This window comes from Narcine bancroftii, chromosome 7 (genome assembly GCF_036971445.1).
Source record: "Narcine bancroftii isolate sNarBan1 chromosome 7, sNarBan1.hap1, whole genome shotgun sequence".
Taxonomy (NCBI): Eukaryota; Metazoa; Chordata; class Chondrichthyes; order Torpediniformes; family Narcinidae; genus Narcine; species Narcine bancroftii.
In genome coordinates, this window is record NC_091475.1 from 29775534 (window position 1) to 29800301 (window position 24768).

Here is a 24768-nt window from a genome sequence, read left to right on the forward strand (position 1 = left end):
ATGATAAAAGATTACAAATCTTGCTAAAGACAATGAATGATGAAAGGAACATTGAAACTAATATAATTTCAAGTTTACAGTTTGCTGAATTGGATAGCAATGAATTTTGCAATCTTTCAAATGTATATACTCAGAAGAATATGCCTGTGAATAGGGAGGATATTCCATCTCAGGATGATATCAAACAGTGGGATCATCTAAAAGATGTTTGCTTACCCAAGATTGATGCTAAAATTGAGATGTTAATAAGATTATATGTACCAAAGGCTCTTGAAACTTTAGAAGTAATAAGGAGTCAAAATTATGGACCTTATGCTGTGAGAACATTGCTCGGATGGACAATTAATGGACCATTAGAAGGAAATCTTAATAATGATCAGGAGTTGTCAAATGTTAATGTCAACAGAATTTCAGTTGTCAAATTTAATGATCTATTTCTATAGTAACAACAGTTTAAAATTGATTTCCCTGAATGCCACATAGATATTCAAGAACCTTCAAAGGAGTTTCTGGATATAGTTTCAAATTCTGTGAAACGTGTGGAAGGAAGGTCATTACTGTATAGCATTACCTTTGAATAAAAGAGAAATTTGCATGCCAGATAATAAAACAATGGCACAACAGCGAATGCTGAATTTGAAGAGAAAATTCAAAAGAAATCCTTCTTTTCTTTTGGAATATACCAATGTCATGTCGGATATGATAATCAAGGGTGATGTGGAAGAGGTATCAGTAGATATCTTGGAATGTAAAGATGGTAGAAAATGGTATTTACCTCATCATGGAGTTATACATCCACAAAAGGAGAAACTACGTGTAGTATTTGTGGAGCATCATTTCAAGGAGTTTCATTGAATTCTCAACTTTTAGAAGGTCCAGACTTAACTAGTACATCAATAGGCATTCTGTAATATTTTGTAAAGATCCTATTGTGATTGCAGCAGATATTGAAGTGATGTTTCATCAAGTGAAAGTACCATTAGAAGTTTGTGATTTTCTACAATTATTATGATGGCCGAAAGGAGATTTCATTAAAGATATGTTTGAATACAGAATGATAGCTCATCTATTTGGAGCAACTTCATCACCAGGTTGTGCAAATTTTGCTCTCAGGAAATGTGCTGAAGATAATGAAGAGTAATTTTGTTCTCAAGCTATAAACATCTTCAGAAATAATTTCTATATTGATGTTGTCTTAATTCAGTAGCTTCAGAAAAAGGAGCAATAAATCTTTATTATGAGTTAAAAGAGATCTGTAATAAAGGAGGTTTCTTCCTCATGAAATGGATTAGCAACAGTCGAGATGTATTGGCTGTTATTCCTGAGGCAGAAAGAGCAAAGGAGATAAAACATCTTGACTTGGATTGTGACATTCTACCTGTCAAAAGAATTCTGGGAGACCAATGGTGCTTTCAATTTGATATTTTCAAATTAAAAATTATTTTGAAGGAACACTTTTAACAAGAAGAGGTATTCTTTCGATCGTAAGCTTTTAGGAATATTGACACCAGTAGTATTAATAGCCAAGAAAAATTTGCAAGAAATATGCAGAAGAAAATTTGGATCGGATGAAGCTATACCAGATTCCATCACACAAGATTGGATGAATGTTAGAAAATTTTGAAGTCGACAAATGTTTTGAACCAGCAGACTTTGGAATTTTTACATTTGCATAGTTGTACCATTTTGCTGACGCAGGCGGAGGTGGTTATGGTACCGTCAGTTATTTATTACTGCAAAATAATCATGAGCAAATACATTGTGGATTTGTAATAAGAAAAGCCAGTCACCATACCTCGTATGGAATTGACTGCCGCTGCTATGGCGAGTAAAATGGACACTGCGTTAAGAAGGGAATTACAGATGGAGTTAGCAAATTCTTTGCTTTGGTCTGATAGTCCATCAGTGCTTAAATACATGAATAACAAAACCATGAGGTTTTGTACCTTTGTGGCTAACAGAAATAATGAGATCGAGAAGGTTTTGTATATTAACATATCAATGGAGATATGTTAAAACCGTGGATAATCCAGCTGACATGGCTTCAGGAAGATCAAAAGTTCAATCATTTCTGAAAAGAGCAAACACCTGGGTGTTCGTTCCTCAATTTGTTTTCCAATCTCAGGAAGATTGGCCTCAAAATCCAGAAGAGTTAAAGAAAATTTCTATGGAGGATCCAGAAATCCAAAACATTAATGTGAATACAATTCAAATATCTAATGAGGAAGATCCAATTATTCAATTAATTCGCTATTATTCCTCATGGTTTCATTTGAAAAAGGCAGTAGGCAGTGTGGATTCTCAGATTAAAGGCTATGTTTTTGCATCATATCAAGAAAGAAAATTTGAAGTCCCAAAGGAGCTGTTATCTGACAGTTGATGAATTGGAGATTGCTGAATTAGAGATAATTCGTTTTTGTCAGAGCAAAGCGTTTGACAATGAAATATCAAAATGTATTATTTTTCGATGTGCAAATGCTAAACCTGGACAACAACAAATAGCAGATTTACCACAAGACAGAATTTCGTCTGATGAACCCCCATTTACATACATGGGAGTTGATTATTTTGGTCCTTTTCAAGTAAAACGAGGAAGAATTATTGAAAAGCGACACGGAACTATTTTTACTTGTTTGACTACAAGAGCAATCCATATTGAAGTAGTGTCATCACTTGATACAGACTCTTTATCAATGTTCTTCAACGTTTTATTGCCAGACATGGTCAAGTGAAGGAGTTACATTCTGATAATGGATCTAATTTTACAGGAGCTCAACTAGAGTAACGTAAAGCAATTCAAAATTGGAATCAACATCAAATTCATGATTCATTACTTCATAAGGAAATTGATTGGATATTTAACCCTCGTACAGGATCACATCATAGTGATCTGTGGGAAAGAATGATTAGATCAATCACGAAAATTCTTAATTCTATTTTGAATTATCAAATGCTGAATAATGACAATCTTCAGACAGTATTGAAGCTGTTTTAAATAGTTGTCCAATAACTAAAGTTTCCATTGATTCAAATGGCATCAAGGCACTTACACTGAATCATCTTTTACTTCTTAAGTCTAATCCTTTAATGCCTCTGGGTCAATTTCAGAAAGAACATAGTTATGCCAGATGCAGATGGAGACAAATGCAGTTTATTCTGGATTTATTTTGGAAAAATTGGGTGAAAGAATATCTTTCATTATTACAAGAAAGACAAAAATGGTCTAAAAATAAACACAATTTTGTATGCAGAGACATTATAATGCTTGGTTGCTGGGGAAAATCATGGAAACAGTTCTGGACAAAAGAGTTTTTGTTTGGCAAGTGCAGATTAAAACCAAAACTGGTTACTTAAATTGACCTATTACTAAAATCTATCTTTTACAAGAAGCAGAAAGTTTTGATTTTTAATTTTATATGTACCATATTTACCATATTTACTTTTGTATCTGTAATAGTAATTATTATGTATTTGTCATTAATGTCTATTATAATAATTAGGGGCCGGAATGTTATTTAATGACTTTCCCTTTAAGGATTAATTGTTTTTGTAGAGTTACCATAGTTACTATGACATCATTTGTCATAATATCCGAGCGGACCGGGAGGTGTCTTCTCATTCTTCGAATGACCGTGGAAGAGATGTGAGCTCTCAAGAAACTTTTCTTTGAATAATAATTGTAGGTGACACTTCCCAGCTTCTAATATTTTCCAATCTCAAAACACATCACCTTCCAAGAGAAGTAAGCCTTGATATTCTGAATTGTATCTTATTCAAATAAATCAAACTTCATAATTGCAGCTATAAATAGTTTTACTTTTTCATTGATAAAAGTGAATGAACATTTTCATAGCTTCACACTTCATAACAATTAGTAAAACAAAGCATATTGTAAAGGGAAAGTCATAAAACAAACATAAATCAAAAATACAAGGTTTTAACCTCTACGGCCACCATTTTGTTTTGATAATAACAAAGTCTTAAGTCTAACTTCAGGTTTTTTTTATTTTGTCAAGGGATTTAAGTGGTGTCATAGGAACTCCTACCAGCAAAGATTGGAATAAAAAAAGCAGTCTGAGCAAAACATTCATGGCACAGTTTCAATTTTACCAATTAATGATAAGAAGAGAATCTCCCATCTGAGCATATCTGTTTTTAACTCCTTCAGTAACTTTGTATAATTGGCTTCATACAGTTTTAAGATGGAGGGAATGATAATAACACCTAGGTATTTGAAGCCCTCTCTAGCGCAATGAAACGTGTGATGGCCGCGTAACTGACAGCATCATTGCTTCCAATTTTGAATCATTAATTTTATAACCAGATATTAGTTCATATTCTTTTAAAACTTGCATTATGTGTGGCACTGAAGAAATAGGGTCAGTCACATATTTTTCATTTTTATTAAATTTAGAGATAAGAACATAAGAAATAGGAGCAGGAGTCGGTCATCCAGCCCGTCGAGCCTGCTCTGCCATTCAATGAGATCATGGCTGATCTGATGATAGGCTTTTCTCCACCTATCTGCCTTTTCCCCATATCCCATAATTCCCCAACTTTGTAAAGATCTATCCAACCTTGTCTTAAATATATTTACTGAAGAAGCCTCCACTGCTTCAGTGAACAGCATATTCCACAGATTCACCATCCACTGGGAAAAGCAGTTCCTCCTCATCTCTGTCCTAGAGGCTTTGTCCCATAGTTTTTGATCTCCCGTAGTATTGGTCTCCCACACCAATGGAAACAACTTACCTACTTCTATCTTATCTATGCCTTTCATAATTTTATGTTTCTCTAAGATCCCCTCTCCTCCTTCTAAATTCCAGAGAGTACAGTCCCAGACGTCTCTGCTCATGGTCTAACCCCCTAATTTCTGGAATCAACCTGGTGAACCTCCACTGCAGCGCCTCCAAAGCCGCTGCAAAGTACATGCTTCCTTAAGTAAGGAGACCATAACTGCACACAGTTCTCCAGAGGCAGCGTCACCAGTACTTTATACAGTTGCAGCATAACTTTCCTGCTCATAAATTCCATCCTTCTAGCAATGAAGACCAACATTCCATTTGCCTTCTTGATAGCCTCCTGCACCTGCAAACCAACATTTTGCGGTTCATGCACAAGCACTCCTAAGTCCTGCCCGACAGCATGCAGCAATCGTTTGTTATTTAAATGGTATTCTGATCTTCTATTTTTCTTTCTGGAAACAAACTCTTCCGGCCCATGAGCCAGCACTGCCCAAATATACCCATGTGGTCAATTAATCTTCTAACCCCATATGTCTTCCTGATCTGTTCTCAGATCTTGGGCTGTTAGAATTAGAATATGATCCTATCATTATCAAATGATTTTACAACTACAGGAAAGAAAGACAATAATTAAGTCAAAAATGTGATTGTTTTTGCCAATGTATTTTTTGATAATTTAATTTTAATTTTTTTATTATTCACTTTAATTTTAATAGTATAATTTAAAATGTCAAGTAAATTTGCAAAAGCTTGACAACTTTGGTGTGCTCCTGAAGGCAAATCTTTAAAAGCTTTGTGGTTTTTCCAGCAACTTCAGGGGCTAAGCGTATGGAGGCCCAGCCAAGTGATGCACTTACATGTTTGGTCTTACAGATCTAACCAAGGACAGTTCAGAGTCCAAGCTACATATGCTAGCAGTGGGCCCCACTCAGAAAAATCCAGGTCAGCATGTCATACTAAAATGAGGAACTGAAAAGCCATGTGATTGTTATCACTTCTCTATTCAGATTTTACTAATTTTAAAGCACCTATTTGGAAAATAGGCATTCCTAACTGTTAATGCAATATTTTCTTATCTATTCCCAATGTCCTTAAGGTAAATGTGGGTATTCTCCTTGAATCCTTTTGTAACAACATTTTGTACAATTTGAATTTCTTGCTGGATCAGTCAAAACTTGGTTGACGATACAGTGCGACTGGGATGATGTCCAGATCAGGCTCACCAGTTCTTCTTCTGAACTGAATATTTATTTTGTAGCAATTCAGCATTCTTGTTGTCAAAGTAACCAACACCTGCTTTCTGTATTCAGCTTTTCTGAACTGCATTCAGCTTTTCAAACCTACATAGACTTGAATTCTTAATATCCCTATATAATTATTTTAGTAAATAACCACTGCATTATTCTCCACCATTCAAATACTTATGGGACGCCAACATTAGATCATTGCAAATTAGTTTATAATTGTTAGTTTCTCTTAGCATGTCTCAGTTTTTGAAGTGCAGTAAATATTTAATATGAAGCATTAAGTTACATGTATAATTTTAGAAAGATGGCTGATCACCTTGGTGAATGGCGTGTATTACAGTTCTCAGCTTTCACCAATCCAAAGTACTACAAACAGCTGTATAAATGTTTGGTCTGTTCACCTTCCCAAAATAGAACAAGAAACAGCTGAAGACCCAAGGCAGAATCTAATGCAATCATTATGCAGAGTGGATGGGTATTACACAGATAACTGAAAGTTTTACAATGTAAAGATGTCATAATAAAACAGTGAAGTATTTTAGCAACCTAACCCATTGACTGCTTTTTTGGAATTATGGTTCCAGAAGTGGAATGAGTTCCCACTTCCACACATTGGGTCGTAGCCTTTACTACACTGTTGGCTGGAAGAGCTATTTCATTTAAATGGAAAGATTGTAATCCACCTACTTTGACTCAATGATCTTCTAAAATTATGAATGCAGAGACTACTGCTGCCCTCATGAATCCACCACACCAGATAGATATCCTGTACAACCTATACAGGATTTCACCATGAACCTGCAGGGGGCATGAATATTTTCAAAGGTCAACCCTATCCGGGTCTATCATCAAATACTGGTCCACCCCAATGGCATCCCTAAAACTACGATCATCACCCCCTTTGGGCTGTTGAATTCCTAAGAATGCCTTTTGGGATCAAGAATGCAACTCAAACCTTCCACAGACCAACATACGTGGTAGGCTGGGACCTCAGGTTCACGTTCATTTACCTGGACAACATACTGATAGCCAGCCGCAATCACAAAGAACACGTGGCTCACCTAAGAAAACCGTGCACCCACCTGAGTGATTTCGGCCTCACAATCAACCTGGCCAAATGTCAGTTCGGGCTAGAGACAATAGACTTCCTGGGCCACAGAAACAACAAACCTGCCCGAAAAGGTCAAGGCTGTCAGGCATTTCACCAAACCCCACATGGTGAAGGGCCTCCAGGAATTCACTGGTATGATCAATTTTTACCACTGTTTCATACCAGCAGCAGCCGTTTCATGCACCCACTGTTCGCATTCATGGTAGGGAAAAGAAGAGGTAGCCTGGAACAGGGAAGCATCAGAGGCATTCCAGAAATAAAAAGATGCACTTGCCAACACTGCGATTCTGGGGCACCCTAGGACTGATGCCCTGACTGCCTCACAGTAGACACCTCCAACACAGTGGCAGCCCCTGGCATTCTTTAGCTGATACTTCCAGCTACCTGAACTTAAATATAACACCTTCAATCACAAATTCTTGGCACTGTACCTGGTGGTCCAGCACTTCACATACTTTTTGGAGGGGAGGCAATTTAAGATTTTCACAGACCACAAACCGTTAATCTACGCCTTCAACAAAATATCGGATCAGAGGTCAGCAGGCAATAAAGACACCTGCCCTACATATTTGAGTTTACCACTGACATTGAACACATTGCCGGTTAAACCAGTGTAGTGGCAGATCCACTGTCACAACCGGTGATTCAGGCCATCCAGCCCCTGTCCTGGGGATAGATTACACAGCCATGGCCAAAGCACAACAGACAGATCCTGAGGTCCCTGTGTACAAGAAGTAAGTCTCAGGGCTCAGGCTAGAGAGCATCACCATCAACCCAGGTACCCAGACATGTCCACTGGCAAACCCCACCTCATCATACCAGCATTCTGGAGACGGCAGGTTTTTGACGTGGTGCACAACCTGGCGCACACAGCTATCAGAACCACTGTCAAGATGGTAGCCAGCAATTTTGTCTGGCACTGCCTCCGTAAACAGATCAGCCTATGGGCCAAGACTGGCACATTTTGTTAGACATCAAAGGTACAAACACACATCAAGGCATCTCCTCCCCCCCACCAGCCTTTGATCCAGCATGACAAAGTTTCAATCACATCCATATTACATTGTAGGACCACTGCTGGTCTCCCGGGAGGGAAAGGTATCTTTTCACAATGGTTGACCATTCCACTGGCAGAAACAACAACCGAATCCTGCACCAGAGCCTTGATCAATACTTGGTGGGAAGATTTTGAGTGCTAGAGCATATGACTTCAGATAGGGGTGCACAATTAATCTCGGGTGTCCTGGGCAGCACTGGGTACCTTCTGGGTACCCACTCTACCACACAATGGAATATTACCCCCCCAGGTCAACAGATTGGTAGATCAGATCCACAGGCACAAAGGCAGCTCTGATGGCTTGGCTCAAGGAACCGCATTGGACAGATGAGCTACTGTGGGTCCTTCTGGGCATCTACACAACACCAAAGGAGGATTTCAACACCTCGGTGGCAGAAATGGTGTACGGCCTTTGGTCATACCAGGCGAGTTCTTGACTGCTGGCAAGGACCCAGAAGAACCACCAATGGCAATGTTGGAAAAGCTAAGGGAGCGACTAGGCACCTTAGCCCCAACATGGGCTTCACCGCTTGGCCAACATAAAACATTTTATCCCCAAGGACTTAAAGACATGTAAATATGTATTTGTGCAATGGGGAGCACACCACTCACCTCTGCAACGACCATTGGGGCCCTATTGAGTGACCAGACACAACAGATCCATGTGCATGCTGGATATCGGCAGTAAGGAAAAAAACTTTCACTATCGACCGCCTCAAGCCAGCAAACATAGACACCAGCCAGCTGATCACTATGCAGGCCCCTCAACTTGGGGCAGGCCACCAAAATTAAAGGACAACACTTGGATCCTCCTGGAAGGGGGGGGGGGGGTGTCATTTAGCGGCCTGCTATACAAAATGGTGGATGAACGCAGCAATCTCGCAAGGCCCATGCAGACTAATGGCCTTTCTCCCCAGCTGACTGGAAAGGGAGTGCCTTCGGTTGGAAATGCAGAGGGCCCATGAAGAACAGCTGAGGAGAGAGGCACAGGAGGTGGAGATGGCAACGCAGGAAGCTGATAGACAGGAGTGGACAGATGAAATGAATGGGTTCAGCAACATGTTTAAAAACCTTCAGCACAAGATGCAGAACCAGGCCTCACTTACCTGGGACCTGATTGCACTCATGGCAGCTCCTGCACCACAGCACCAAACTCCTGCATGACAGTAATGCGCTCCTGCACCCCAGAGGCAGTATTATTCTCCACCACCATAGCAGAATGACAGCATCCACCAAACGGACGAAACATACAGATTATTTCAACCATCTTCTTCCACCTCTTCCTTCCTCCAGCTCATAGATTCTTAAGGTGAGGCGTACAACCCACCAGTGGGTGTGGGGTTAAGAATATTTTAGTGGGGTGTAGGAATGTTTTGGGAAATAATTTAAAAACTGGTTTGAAAAGATAAACTTGTATATGTTGGTGTTAAAGCTGTGACTTGGCAACACTGTCAGTACCACACAATTGTGATAACCTCCAATTAAAATCACTTTGTTCTTTTTTATTTTCACAACATATGGTTTTGCTCCTCTGATGTTTCTCTTGAAAGTAAAACACAAGGCTTGCGCAGTTTTTATGCCCTCTCTGCGGGGAAAAAATGTCAGAAACCGCGCTAGAGTATTTTTGCCATTTTTTTGAGAGTCAGTATTCTTCCTTTGATTTGATCATTACGTTTATTACATTTTTCAATTCTAAGAAATAATAAAATATTGATTAATCTGTTTCAGGGAGCTTGCGCTGTTGTATTAATCTGTTTCAGGAAGCTCATGCTGTTGTATATTCAAAATGAACGGACCAAGCAAGCAAAAGATTCATCAATATTCAGTGAAGTTCTTGAAGTTTGGGTTTATACCTGTTGTACACGATGAATGTACATCTTTTTAACTATTATGCCAACAGACTTTGACAAATGAATCAATGAAAGCAGCTGTCTTGAAGCTCATTTGAGGGTAAAACATCTTAACTATGTCATTTGAAATTGGAATATTTTAAATCAATGAAAGGGAAGTTTGAAAATAGATCAAAAATCACTTCATTATTCACTGCACAAACTACAGCCCTGAATCGTACCCTATGAAAATTCTCAGGCGATAGCAAAACATGGAAAGAATTATACGATTGGGTTCATTCCAGTGTATTCCCAACCTTAATTGCATTGAAATACACTTGCAGTAAATTATTTAATTAAAATTTCATTTGAAATTTATAACTTTTTTCTGCTAATGGTGGGGCGTACGTTTTTTAAAAAATTAAAGTGGGCCTAGGGCCAAAAAGGTTGAGAACCACTGCTCTACACAATCCTGATAGGAAAAAAAAACACATACATCAAGATGCTCTTTATCAACAACAATTCGGCATTCAACACTATCGTCCCCTCAAAACTAATCAGCAAATTCAAATACCTAAGCCTCAGTACCCGACTGTGATGATCAGTGAGGATTGAAAAGAACCTCTCCTCCACAATTTCTGTTAGTACCAGAGCACCACAGGGCTGTGTTCTTAGCTCCCTGCTGTACTCCCTTTGAACCTATGACTGTGTGGCTCAGTACAACAATAACACCTTCGACAAATTTGCTGATAATGCCACGGTAGTGGGTTGTATAAAAAGGCGTGATGAGTCAGCAAGCAGGAGAGAGACTGAAAACTTGGCTGAATGATGCAAATAACAGCAATCTCACACTCATTGTCACCAAAACCAAGGAAGTGATTTTGGACTTTAGGAAGGGAAGACCATTGGTGTATAATTCCTGGGAGTCACTATCTCGGAGGTCCTTTCCTGGGCTCAACACACGAATATGATCGAGAAGAAATCACATCAGCGCCTCTACTTTCTCAGGAGTTTGTGAGGTTCAGGATGACTTCAAAAACTTTGGCAAACTTCTACAGAAGTGTAGTGGACAGTGCACTGACCAACTATATCATAGGCTGGTATGGGGGGGGGGTGGGGGGGCAGCAACACCTCTGAGCAGTAAGCCCTGCAAAAAGTAGTGGACACAGTCCAGTATATCACAGGTAAAACTATGATCTAAACCATTGAGAAAACTTACATGGAACACTGCTGTTGGAGAGCAGCAGTAATTATCAAAGATCCACAGCACCCAGGACATGTTGTGTTCTTGCTGCTGCCGTCAGGAAGGTGGTATCGGTGCCACAAGTCTCATAACACCAGGTTCAAGAACAGTTACTACCCCTCCACCAACAGTCTCCTAAAATAACAAACTCAGAGACTCATTTAAGGATTATCACTTTGAATATTATTTATTATTGAATATTAATTTTCTGTATTGTTAGTTGCACTTTTCTATGTTTACATTTCTCTCCTTTGTAAACATTTTTTCTGAGTAAAGTCTTTTGCACTACCAATGAGTAGAAATTCTGCCTGGCCCATCGGAAAAAGAATCTCCAGGTTGTATGTAATGTCATGTACTCGGACAATAAATCTGACTTTGATCTGAAATAGATTCTGAATGACTTCACACAATTGCACCAAATCTTGCATGTAAACTTTAACAATGGCATCTTTTAAAATGCCAATACTGTGATTGTGAAACTGAACAGAAATTAAGTAAAATTATCAGTACAGCTATACCTCGACTTATGCCTAATCGAGAAATGTCCGAGGTCACCATAAGGATTTTTTAAAAATTAAAATTTACGCTGGGACCGATGTCGGCGGGAGTTAGTGATCATTAAGTCATGCATCGTACATTTGGCACGGCTCAAAAGCCAAAACAAAGCAATTGCACTGCCAGCTGTATAATGATATACACTATACACCCAACTTATAGTTCAGTACATACACTATATGTAATTGAAATCCTAAATATATGTATGTACTTTTTATTGTTATTGTGATATTATGTTAATATGTACTCTCTCTATTTACTACAAAAAAAAGCACAGTACTATATAAGTATTTTTCTAGTCTCAATAGCATATTAGACACCAACATCCAGCATCAAATCATGTTTCGTGCGGTCTCTTGTTTGAGTGTTATCTCGTTGGCTAAATTTTATCTGAGGTTTAGGTAAATATGTATGTGTGTCATGGTATCTTATGTTGTAAAGTATATCTCACCTCTATCGCCCAAATTGATTTGCATCCCCACTTCCAAAACATAACCCAATGCAAATCGATGCATGGCGGTATTGGTATTTGGAAGAGTACATATTTACACACACTGATGTCCTTGTTCATTTTGATGTGGTTGCAGCGTTCGTTAATAAAACCTACTCAACTCTGTATAAATATTTTGGGCTATGAAAAAGAACAGCTTGAGCAGGATTACTTTGAACAGGTTGTGTCACAACTTAAATAATGGTTATTTACATTATCATTCTCTTTCTTCATTCTCCTTTCTCTCTGATCAATTGGGCTTAAAAGAAATTTTAAAAATCTTAAAATTCTTTGAGTCCTGTTAATGGAAATATGTTGTAGTTGTAATGTAGAAATTGTTCATTGAACACAGCAGTTAATCAGTTGTCTTGATGTTGTGGCTATTAGCCACCCTAAGAAGAGTTTCAAACCAACTGATTCAAACGCCTGCTTAAAAGGTCCATGCTGGTCCTGGTGGCCTCAGCGCTTGGGCGGGGCGGAAGTGATGTCTATTTCCTATCACTTAGTTTTGCCCTGCAATGTGAGCTCCCGAGTATGTCTCCGACTATGGGCTTGACCACGACTGCTGGTGTCGGTTCACCTGCCACATGGATGAGCTACCACATGACCCCCCCCCTAACCAGAACCGGCGATAGGAGGCACTGAAACCATATTCCGTACACTGCTTTGCGTGGCCAACCTCGTCCCTTGACTGGTGGGACCACAACTGGGTGCTCAATGTCCAGGTGTTCTGGTTTGAGGTAGTCTATGGTAAATGTCTTGTTACGAGCCCAAAGGACCCCAAAACCCAGCAGTAATAGACATTCACCAAGACAAGTAGTTTTTAAAACAAAAGTTGTTTTTAATCAACTTTAAACATGAAAATAGAATCAAACTTTAACTTATCTCTATACTTAACTAACCCAAATTAACCCTCTTCTAATTCTAAGCGCACATGTATGTAATGTGTGTGTAAATTCAAGAAAAGTTCTTTGGTTCACAGTTCAATCTCACTTCTCCTTCTTCCAAGTTCACTGGTTGTAGGCAATTCTTATACTGTGCACAGAATTTAACATATATAATGTTCACCAGGCTTTGGTGCTCGAAAGGTAAATGTTTACCACTCAGGAAGGTTCTTGTAGGGCTTGCAGAGAGAGATTTGTTGATCCAGTATTTCCACAACTGAGGTACCACCATTAGACACCTCAATGTCTCGCTGATGAAACTTCCCCCATCAGGGTTCTCCAGATGGTAGCCTCTTTCTTTCAGGCTACCACAGAGCTCCTTTCTGTTCACTTATTCCAAGAGAAACATTGGACAGATAGCACTTTCAGCCATCTGCCTCTCTGGAGCTTTACTGTTTCTAACCAGCTTCTCCTAGCTTGCACTGTCCAGCTGCTTTCAGTGTCACACAAACTAGCTAGGAGGGCTTGTTGAACTTGTCTTCTCTCTCTCCAACTGCTAGGAAGCCCATGTGACTCTCTCACTTGCAAAACCCCCACCTTCTTCAGCAAACCACAGGAGTTCTCTCTTGGTCAAGCTGTTGTCTTAGATAAACAAAATCCAGGAGTGACCTTTCTGTGAGCACACTGTAGGTACTTTTAAACAGCCAGTTTGTCTCCTCCAAACAATGGTCTATTCATTTCAATTAGCACCAACTTGTGAAATGTGCAGAGCATTCTCCATAGTTTTTGCAATGTTCCTAAATATGAATTCTTCTGTCTTTCAAATAAGATTTGTTTTTAAAATGTATGTGTATATGTAAACCACTAATCTTACCAAATTCCTCCCAATATTTATCCATTACAGTCTCCTCCCGCCACCCACATCCAAAACACAAGTTTCTCCGTTATGATGTACTACTTTGAAGGGTTCTTCATACGGCCACTGCAGGGTGGTCTGTGTGCTCCTCAGTGGACGAACACATACTTGCTCCGCTGCAGGTCTTTGGGTATTAAGGAGGGCCTTGCCTCGTGGTGAAACATCGGCACTGGAGCCAGTGTTCCGAATTTCTCCCGAAGTCTGGTCAGGACCTCTGCTGATGTGTCATATTGGCCACGGGGTGCAGACATGAATTCACCAAGTACTGTGAGCGGTGCTCCGTAAACAAGTTCAGTGGATGACGCTGCCAGGTCTTCCTTGGGGGCTGTGCAGATGCCCAGTAGCACCCAGAGGATTTCATCTAACCAGTTGGACCCTTGGAGGTATGCCATCAGGGCTGACTTCAGGTGCCTATGAAAATATTCCAGCAGGCCATTCGATTGAGAGTGGTACACAGTCGTCTGGTGGAGCTCCGATGACCACAGAGCCAGAGTGAACTGTACCCCTCTGTCCAAGGTGATGTGGGAGGGGGGTCCACCCAGGTTGTGATCCGTGTCCTTGAGCATGTCTCTGCCATCATGTAGGTGATTGGGACAGCTTCAGGCCACCTTGTGAACTTGTCCACCATTGTAAATAAGTACCTTGCTACTCTCGAAATGGGTAGTGGGCCAACGATGTCCACATGCATATGCTCGAACCTACCTCTTGTATTGGCTGGAAAGTTTGCTGCAGTGCCTTTACGTGCCTCTGGACGTTGGAGGTCTGGCAATGTGTGCAGGTCCTGGCCCAGTGGCAGACCTGCTTGCGTAGGCTATGCCACATGAAGCGATCTGTGATTGCCTGGATGGAAGGGTGGGCTAACCCATGCAAAGTGTCGAAGATCCAGTGCCTCCAAGTGGTTGGTATGATGGACCAAGGTTGCCCAGTGGAAGTGTCACTCAAGAGTTTGGTATCTTTGGGCCCAATTGGTACATCCTCGAGTCGGGCCTGGTGAATGCTGTTCAGTATGCCGATAGTTCATTGTCCCCTTGTGCCTCTGCTAACACCATGTAATCCACTCCTGGAGCCAAGGCATCCAGAGCCTCTATCTTTCTGCAGGCTTGGCACCTTATGGAGTGGAGAGGCCACATGATGCTCATCTCCTCCATCTTGTTAAACTCCTCCCTCGCTAGTTGGAACTTATCTGGTGGTAACCTGCATGCTTGGGCATGCAGCGGGTGTCCCTGAGTGGGAATGTGGTGCATCACGCCGTGTTTGGGGGCTGTCATGGAAAACTGTAATGTGATGATGGATGGGAACTCTGACAACACCCTGGTAAATTCATTGTCTAAACACATGACTGAATCCAAGTGCGGTTACAGCAATCTGGACCCCCCGAGGGGAAAGGTTTGAAATGTCTTAGCATCAACTAGCTGTTGTTTCTTCAGGTCTACCAACAAACAGTGTGCACGGAGGAGCTTTTCACCCAACAATGGTTGTAACACCATGGCCAGCATAAACATTCATGTGAATCGGCTAGAACTGAATTGCAAAGGGGTAGTGCATGTGCGGATGGTGCTGCCATGAGTTCCGGTCCAGCCCTTCTGGTCCTGGTATCTTGGCTTGTGGGTGGAAGGACGCTGATTTCTGCTCCTGTGTCTACTAGGAACCTGCGCCCAGAGTGCCTATCCCAGACATACAGGAGGCTATCCCGCTGGCCAGCTGCCATAGCCATTAGCAACAGCTGGCCCTGTCATTTCCCTGAAACAAGCATAGCGATTGGCGTCGGCGGGCTCCAGATCCCTACCTCTGATGGTAGAAACACCAAGACTCAGTGCTTTTGTCATCTCTTGGTGTGGCCGTTGCTGACTTCACTGCTGGGACGCAGCACTAATTCTGAAGCTTGTTCCACTGGCTCTTTTTGTGTGCCACAGGACGTCCGCATGCACGGCCACCTCCTGTGGGTCAGAGAAATCCTCATTTGCTAGTCTGAGGCGGATGTCCTCCAGCATCTCTTCCAAAAAGATCTGTTCGAAGAGTAGACACGGCTTACGGCTGTTCACGACCTGAGATGCCACAAGTCCCAACCAACAAGGCTTTGAGTGTCTCATACCTGCCAGCCTCCAGGGGCTGCTGTGGAAAGACCATTATTCTCACTGCCATCTCTTGGTCGAGCGCCGTAGTAGTACCTGATCTCATCAGAGATAATGTTCCTGACCTGGAACTTGGCCTCTGTTTGTTGAAACCAGAGGAGGGGCTGAGAGGTCTAGAAAGTTGGGAATTTAAGCAGAACTGCGTTTTGAAAAGTCGAGTCACTTGCGTTGTCCATGTTGCTGGAGTCATTTGTGTCAGGCCCAAATGTTGTCAGACTGTCAGGGCCACCGTGAGTGGAAGAAATAAGCTGAGGTTGAGTAGAGTTTCAAACCAATTGATTTTTCTGATTCAAACTCGCGTGCTTAAAAGGTTCATTTGGTACCAGTGGTCTCAGCGCTTGTGCGGGGCAGAAGTGACGTCAACTTCCCATCCGTTGTTTTGCCTGCACTGAGAGCTCTGACTGTGGAGTTGACCGTGACTGCTGGCACCAGTTTGCCTGCTGTGTGGGTGAGCTGCCACAATGTCAACAGGTATTCGATCATATTTACCAACATTGCTTGCAAATCCATTTATATCCATTTTCTTTATTCATTAATAAAATATATTCAATTAAATTTACATTGATATTTTTTCCTCAACTACTAAGACAATAAGTTCCAACTCCTGTTTTGAACAATATGTCTTAAACTTGCACCTATGGCTCCTCTTTCTTGTTCTTTCAACTACTGGAAACAAACTGCTATCTTGACCTTGTTCATGCTTCCATTGTTTACTAAATTTTATCTTTGTCTTGTATTGAAATAGAACATAAAACAGTTCAGCACAGGAGCAGGCCCTTTGACCCCTGTGTCTGTGCTGAACATGATGTCAAAATAAAACTAAAACACTTCTGCTTGCAATTCATCCCTCCATGTTTATGTGACTGTCTAGAAACTTCTTAAATGCTGCTATTTTATCTGTTTCCACCACTAATCCTGGAAGCCCACTAAAACACCCATTACTTTGTCTTTAAAAAAAAAATTGCCATGCACTTTTCTGTTGTCCTCCCCTCACCTTGAATGTTTGTCCTCTAGTATGTGACTCTTTAATCCTGGGGGAAAAATTCTGACTGTTCACCCTATCAACGCCTCTCATAATTTTATAAATATTTATCAGGTTGCTCCTCAGCCCTTCAGTGAAAACTCCCCAAAACTGATACCTCTAAACCTGGCAATATGCTGATAAAACTCTTCTGTTCCCTTTCCAAAGTCTCCACTTCCTTCCTGTAATGGGGTGAACACAATATTCCAAGTGTGGCCTAACCAAAATTTGATATACTGTAGTAGCCACATGATGATTTCCTTTTGTACTGAATGTTCCACCAAATAAAGGCAAGTGCCTTCTTTTCCACTCTATCTACTTGTGTGGCCACTTTCAAAGAGCTATGTACCTGGACCCCTAGATCCCACTGCACATCAACACTTTGAGGAGTTCTGCCATTAAGTGAAAATGTTCCCCTTTCATTTCACCTCTCAAATTAGTGCAACATCTCAAACTTGTCCAGATTGATCCATATCTGTAACTGATCTATAATATATTATATTCTTTGATGGGTCCCTACATTGCCCACAACTCCATCAATCTGTCAATCCCTGGGAACACAACTGATCACAGATTTCCAAGCAGATTAACACCCTTCCACCACTACTGTTACGTTTGTCTTATAAGGACCAACCAATTCCAAATCCAGGCTATCAATTCGCCATGGATCCTTTTGCACCAGCCTACAATGAGGACCTAATAAAATGCATTATGGGCAGCACAGTTAGCATAGCGGTTAGCGCAACGCTGTTACAACGCCAGTGGGCAGGACCAGGGTTTGAATCCTGTGCTGTCCATAAGGACTTTGTACGTTCTTCTCAAGTCTGCATGGGTTTCCACCGAAGGCTCTAGTTTCCTCTCACCATTTTAAACTTAGTGGGAATTTTAGGTTGATTGGGAGGAATTAGGTGGCATGGGCTCATGGGCTGAAATGTCCTGCTGCCATGCTGTATGTCTAAATTTAAAATTACTTAAGTCCATATAAATAACATCCACTGCCTTGCCTTCATCAACTATCTTTGTCATTTGTTCAAAAAACTTAATCAAACTAACTGTCCCTAATTTGACCATGACTTTCCAAATGCATATAATTCCTATTTCTAAGTATCCTCTTCAATAGTTTCCTTATCACTGTTGTGAGGCTCATAGACCTATAATTTCTCATCTTGAACAAAAGTACAATGTTAGCTACTCTCCATTACTCTGGGACATCACCTGTTGCTAGTAAGGATGCGCAGATCTTTGTCATGGCCACAGAAATTTCTTCATTTCTTCTTTCGATAACCATCAGCTCCTGGAAACTTATCCACTTTTAATATTCCTCAAAAGACAGAGGACCACCATTTTCTTGATCTCAATATGCCCTAATACATGAGCATTCTCCACACTATATTCCCTATGACAATCCTTCAAGAACTCTCCTTGGTAAATACCAATGCAAAGTACTCATTTGTCACCTCACCCACTTCCTCTGACTCCAAGCATAAATTCCCTCCATTGTCCTTGAGTTGTCCTATCCTTATCCCAATCAGCCTCTTGTTGTTAATGCAAGTATAAAATGCCTGGATATTCTTTTTAGTCCTGCTCTCAAAGGACTTTTCAGGGCCCCTTTTGGCCTTCCTAATGTCCTGCTTGAGCTTTGCCTCCAGTCTTTATATATCTCCTGGGTCCTGTCTTATAGTAGCTTCCTAAACTTTTCATGTGCCTCCTTTCTCTTTTTAGCTAAATTCATGATCTCTCCTTTTGTCCAAGGTTCTCTTAGTGTGTCATCCCTATCCTTCCTTCAAATAAGAACATGCCAATCTTAAACTCCAATTAGTTGGTCTTTAAACAACTCTCACTTGTCAGTTGTAGGCTTACCTCCCAATTAATTCCCCCAAGCTCCTGTCTTGCAATGTCTTAATTTGCCCTCATCCAATTCAGTACTTTTTTACAAATCCCAAGCTTATCCTTATTCATTAACTGTCTTGAAACTTAAGGAATAATAATCACTATTTTCAAAATGCTCTCTCACTGAAACTCTGATCATCTGGCCAGGCTTATTTGCCAATACAAGTCTAGAATAGTTTCCTTCCTGTTTGGGCTACCTACATGGTGCTTAACAAATTCTGCTTCATCTAAACCTCTGGGGCTAAGGATGTCCCACTCAAAGCAGGGTAAATTAATATTACAATTATTTTTCTTTTGCAACTTTCCATACTCTGTGTACAGATCTAGTTCTCTAATTCCTGGTGGTTACTGATAGGCCTATAGTATAGCTCAATCAGTGATTGTACCTTTCTTGTTTCAGATCTGTACCCACATTGCCTTAGTAAATGGGCCTACCGTTAGGACCTCTCAGAGTCGAGGTGTGACACTCTCCCCAATTAGTAATGCAATGCCTCCACCTCCTTTAACTCCTTCTTTATCCTGTGTAAAATAACAAAACCCCAGAACATTGGGCTGCCAATCCTGTCCCTCTTTCAGCCAAGACTCTGTATTGACCACAACATCAGAACTCCAAGTATTATTTTAATACTCCTTGCATTAAAATAAACACACTCAAGCCCATTAGTCTTGCCACCTTTGCCTTTCAGACTTGCATGACCTAGCATTTACCATTCCCTCCACTCTCCCACTTGCTGCCCTGCTCCTTTGCTTCCCACTCCTTGCCACTCTAATTTCAACTCACCTGTGTAGCACAAGGAAATCTTATTGCCAGGATGTTGCTTCCCTCCAGTTCAGATGTAAACAGTCCCTGTTGTACTAGTCCCCCCTGCCCTGGAAAAGAGTACAATGTAGATAAATGAGCCTTTTTATTTCAATGTTTGTTGTATTTGATGTTTCCATACCAGAAAGCATCCCAATGAATTTGCATTGTAGTGAATGAAGTTTCAATATGTTTGCTATAAAACAGAGCCATGCTGCCTTTTTAATGAAGTTGTGTTATAGTTTAATATGAGCTATCATTGCCTCAATTTTTATATATTATATCCTGAAAAGTTCTAGAATTTAGTTAATTACTTATAACCTTGAGATTTGCACCTATCATTATTTGAACTTTGCTTTCTATTTTTCTCTACTAGTTGTATGACAAGATCAACACAAAGTCATCTCCACAAATAAGAAATCCACCAAGTGATGCAGTACAAAGAGCCAAAGAGGTTGGTTGGTAAATTTTCCTCTGACTAGCTGTGCATTGCATTGGTATATTTTGTCAGTGAATTAGAAAATATGCCTTGATAATCATCATATCTTTGTAAAGGCTTTCACCAAAATTTAATCTATTATTAACCTAGAGTTGTCTAGCTGTATTATTGACCACTAATAATTACGAGGTGTAGGTAATAGAGCATGCATTATGCTGTCTCATGTTTGAAGTGTCTCTTTTGATAATAATGAACTTATTGTCAAATACATTATGCAAAGTATAAATACACCAAAATTTTTTCGAGGTGCAGCTGATCAGGTACTTGTAAAGAAAAGCTGTAATAGTAAACTAATTGAATTAAGCTAAAATGAACAATAAATACATAAAATTATAAATATTCACAGTAATCCCTAGTGCAAAAAAAGTGACTGACAATAGTGTAGACAGTCTTTTTGTGTTGTCAGAGCAATCTATGTTTAGTGTATCTCAAGGGGGCTCAAGAGTCTGATAGCTATTGGTAAGAAATTGTTCTTGAACCTAGCAATACTGGTTTTCAATGTTCTGCTGTTCAAATGTAGTAGGAAGAAAATGTGACCATGGTGATGTAGGTCCTTTATGGTGTTGGCAGCCTTCGTGAAGTAGTGCCTCACATAGATAGGAGGTCAGAGCCTCTCTTAGACCTGCCTATATTTGCGACAATCTGCAACCTTTTGCATTATTGGGCCTTCTGGCTGTTCAAGTTAAAGTTCAAATTTATTGTCAGAGTATGTAGATGACATACAACCTTGAGATCCTTTTTACTGTGGGCTAGGCAGAATTTATATTTATGGGTAGTCCAATAAAAACTACTTGAGGATTCTTCATCATTTTGTCTTTTGAAATGAGCATAGAAGGCATTGAGTTCATCCAGAAGAAATCTATCACAGTTGATGATACTGCCTTGTTTCGCCTTATAGGGTACATTGGCATGCAAGACCTGCAACAGCTACCTGGCATCTGTCTGAGACTCCAGCTTGGCCTGGAATTGCCTCTTTGCATTGGTAATGGGCTTCCAGAGATTTATAAACATACAAACTTTCTGCATGTTTCTAAGTCTCCAGTCCTAAATGCCACAGATCTAGTGTTCAGTAGCTTGCGGATCTCTTGGTTCATCCATGGCTTCTGATTTCAATATACTTTGATGGTCTTACACTTGGTAGGAACACATTTGTCCACCCATTTCTTGGTAAAAATCAGTCGTATATTCATTCTGATCCACTACCAATTTGTTGCCCATTTTACTGACTCCAGACAGATGGGAAGCTGCTCTTCTATTGCCCCAGACCACCTCTGTACAGTATTCACTGCTGGTTCTATACTCCTCAGTGTCTGTCTATATGCAGGAAGGAGGAACACAGCCATACTTTCCAAAGTGTGGGAGGGAATGAGGCAGTAGGCATCCCTGATGGTGGTGTAGCAATGCTCAAGAGTGTTTAATCCCCTGGTGTTACCGGAGGTGCTGGTGGTAGTTTGGGAATACCTTCTTTAAGCTGGCCTGTTTAAAATTTCCAGTGATGACTGAGAAGGCATGGGACACATTGTATGATATTTGTTGATCATAACTGTGGGATTTCCAGTGCTAGCTTGGACTGCCTGCTAATGAATGTAGACCGCAGACAGGACCATGAAGGTGAATTCCCTCTGGAGGTAGAAGGATCAGCACTGGGACAGAATTACCACATCTGGGCACCAAGAAAAGTTAACCGTGAAGCAGACACCGCTGCCTCTTCCTTTTCCCAAGGATGCCATCTAGTCCATGTGATGCAGGGAGAAACCTTCAAGTTGAAGGACGAAGTCCAGGGAGTTGGGTTTGAGCCATGGCTCTGCGCAGCAATTCTTTATGTCCCTCTGGGACAGCAATCTTGCTCTCAGAACCTCAATTTTATTCTCCGTTTTCTCCGTTTTCTACCTTAACCCATAATGGTGGCAGAGGTGGATCTGTAATTGATGCACTGGATACAGTAATGGAGTGTGCACACTAAGTATATTTGATTGTCAAGCACTGCTGAATGCTTTATTGAACCTGGTATAGTAGCTACTGTTTCAATAAGAGGTCAATTTTATATTTTAATTGCATTCTGAATCATGTAATGAATTCTTCTGGTTAATAATTGTTAGACCACAACCACCAAACTGTTCCTCGGACATAATGTTTCTTGACCAGTAGCCCTAGCAAGGAAGTTCAGTAGAGAGTTGGTCATTGTTAACACCAGCAACCTAAGCACAAATGTACAGCAGAATAAAACAGCGGCAAGTTATAGTGGGAGCAGCCACTTTTTGAGCAGTATTTTCTGAAGGAGAAATATCGTGGTTGAGGGTAAAGTGCAAAGGCTTTGACAGATGAGGTTGAATGGGATAAATAGTACAGTAAGGCAAGGTAGGATTAGTGTTTTTCTTTTTTAATACATTAGTCACAAGAGGGATAGTATTAGTAAATGGAGGGGTATGCACCTCCTATGAAATGAGGGTGCTCAGGGAGAAGTCAAGTGTCCCTGAAACTGTTTGCAAGAAGTATCCAGCTACAGTTCCTCTCAAAGCTAATGGATCAGTTTCTATATGGTCAAACCAAAATGTATGCAAATACATGAATAAAATCTGGAATGTGAACTTTGATCCCATGTGAATTGTTTAATTACTAATTTAAAACTGTGGCACATAGGAAAGAAAATAAAGGAAAAAATAAATGTCCCAAATATTATGGAGGGTACTGCATTTTAACTTTGCAAATTATTATCTGCAGAAGCTTTTAAAATTTTGTTTACTCTTATAGGTATTGGAAGAGATTTCCTGCTACCCAGAAAATAATGATGCAAAAGAATTGAAGTGTATCCTAACACGGCCTCATTTTATGGTAAGTGAGTTACTGTTGCCGCACTTCATATAAGACACATTATTGTCAATGAACATTATCGCTTATGCGGTTATTTAATTTAGACAGTACTCACTGTCAGGCTATCTGACAAATAAGCAAATTTGTTTAATTTTATCATGTCAGAATTTTTTTTATATCGGTTCTGCATTTTAAAGAGGAAAGAAGTATTCAGAGTCAAATTGTGATTCTCATTTCCAAAGAAGTCCTGTTTAATATTGTTTGAACAACTGGAGTATTATATGACAGTCAACATTCTTCTGTAGTTTTGTAGGTAAAGAGAACTGACGTAATTTCAGAATTGACAAAATAATGATATAGTGTTACTGTCAGGAAACTAGGCTGTAATATGTACAACAAGGCTAGTTTGAACTGACTGTTACCTGTTGCAGTTGAAATGCAAGGGAATTTTCAGTTTGCGGTTAGCATAAAGAGAGATCCAACTGTGAACGACTATGAATATGTCAATCAATTTCATGTTTATTATCATACAATTGTATAAGTACAACTGGATGAAACAGTGTTCTTTGGTCCTCGATGTAAATACATGCAACCACATTTAAAGACATAGCACACATATTTACAAGCAATTTGTATGCAGTAAGTGGTAAAGAAGGCATTTGGCAGGGCATTGATGACAGAAGTTGGGGCATCATGGTGTATCTGTACAAATCATTAGTGAGGTCAAACTTGGAGTAATGTGTATAGTTCTGGGCATCCAGCTATGAGCTGGAAAGCATGCAGAAAATTATTCACCAGGATGTTATTGGGACTTGAGGACTTAAATTTTATTTAAAACACACTATTCTGACTCTTTAAATCTGTGCCACCCAAATTTACCTACAATCCCATATGTTTTTATGGAGTTGGACATTTTGACATCCACAGTTTGGAGCCGATATTTTGGAGAAAAAAAAAGGCTTTTGTAGCCCTTCAGACATTTTGGCATCCACAGTTTTGTGCTGGATATTTTGGCACTCACATTTGGTGACGGACATGGCATTTATTATATTTTTAATTAAATATAATCAATATAAAATAATGAATATATTATAATTTTAATTAAATATTATCTCTGCGCTCCCCTCACCTGCAGTGATACCTTCACACTCCCATCTCCCCATGGTGACATATGCACACTCTCCTCTCGCTGCGGTGACATCTCCGCACTCTGTCTCCCCGTTGTAACATCTATGTGCTTCTCTCTCCCTGTGGTGACATGTCAGCATTCCAGTCTCCATGTGGTAACATCTCCACACTCCCCTCACCCCACAGTGAAATCCACCTAAATGTCGCGCAATATGTCCAGCACCAAAATGTCCTAGACCCTTTGGATCATATTCTCAGTTCTCCCATCCCATAAGTCTGTCCAAATGTCTTTTGAACACTGTAATGGTACCTATACCTTTCGCTGGAAGCTCATTCCAAATACAGACTGAATGAAATATTCCCCCTCATTAGCCTCCTAAATCTGTCCTCTCTCTCCTTGCACCTTTTTTC

At 40.3% G+C, this 24768-nt stretch overlaps 1 protein-coding gene across 9 annotated transcripts in view; it reads left to right on the plus strand.

The window, feature by feature from the left end:
- caska (calcium/calmodulin-dependent serine protein kinase a) overlaps window positions 1-24768 on the plus strand; it is a 309385-nt gene that overhangs the window by 211392 nt on the left and 73225 nt on the right. For all 9 annotated transcript variants that reach the window (XM_069889306.1, XM_069889307.1, XM_069889308.1 and 6 more), the window contains 2 exons: window positions 20296-20373; window positions 23170-23250. In XM_069889306.1, the coding sequence (XP_069745407.1) occupies window positions 20296-20373; window positions 23170-23250 (159 nt within the window). The remainder of the gene's footprint in view (window positions 1-20295; window positions 20374-23169; window positions 23251-24768) is intronic.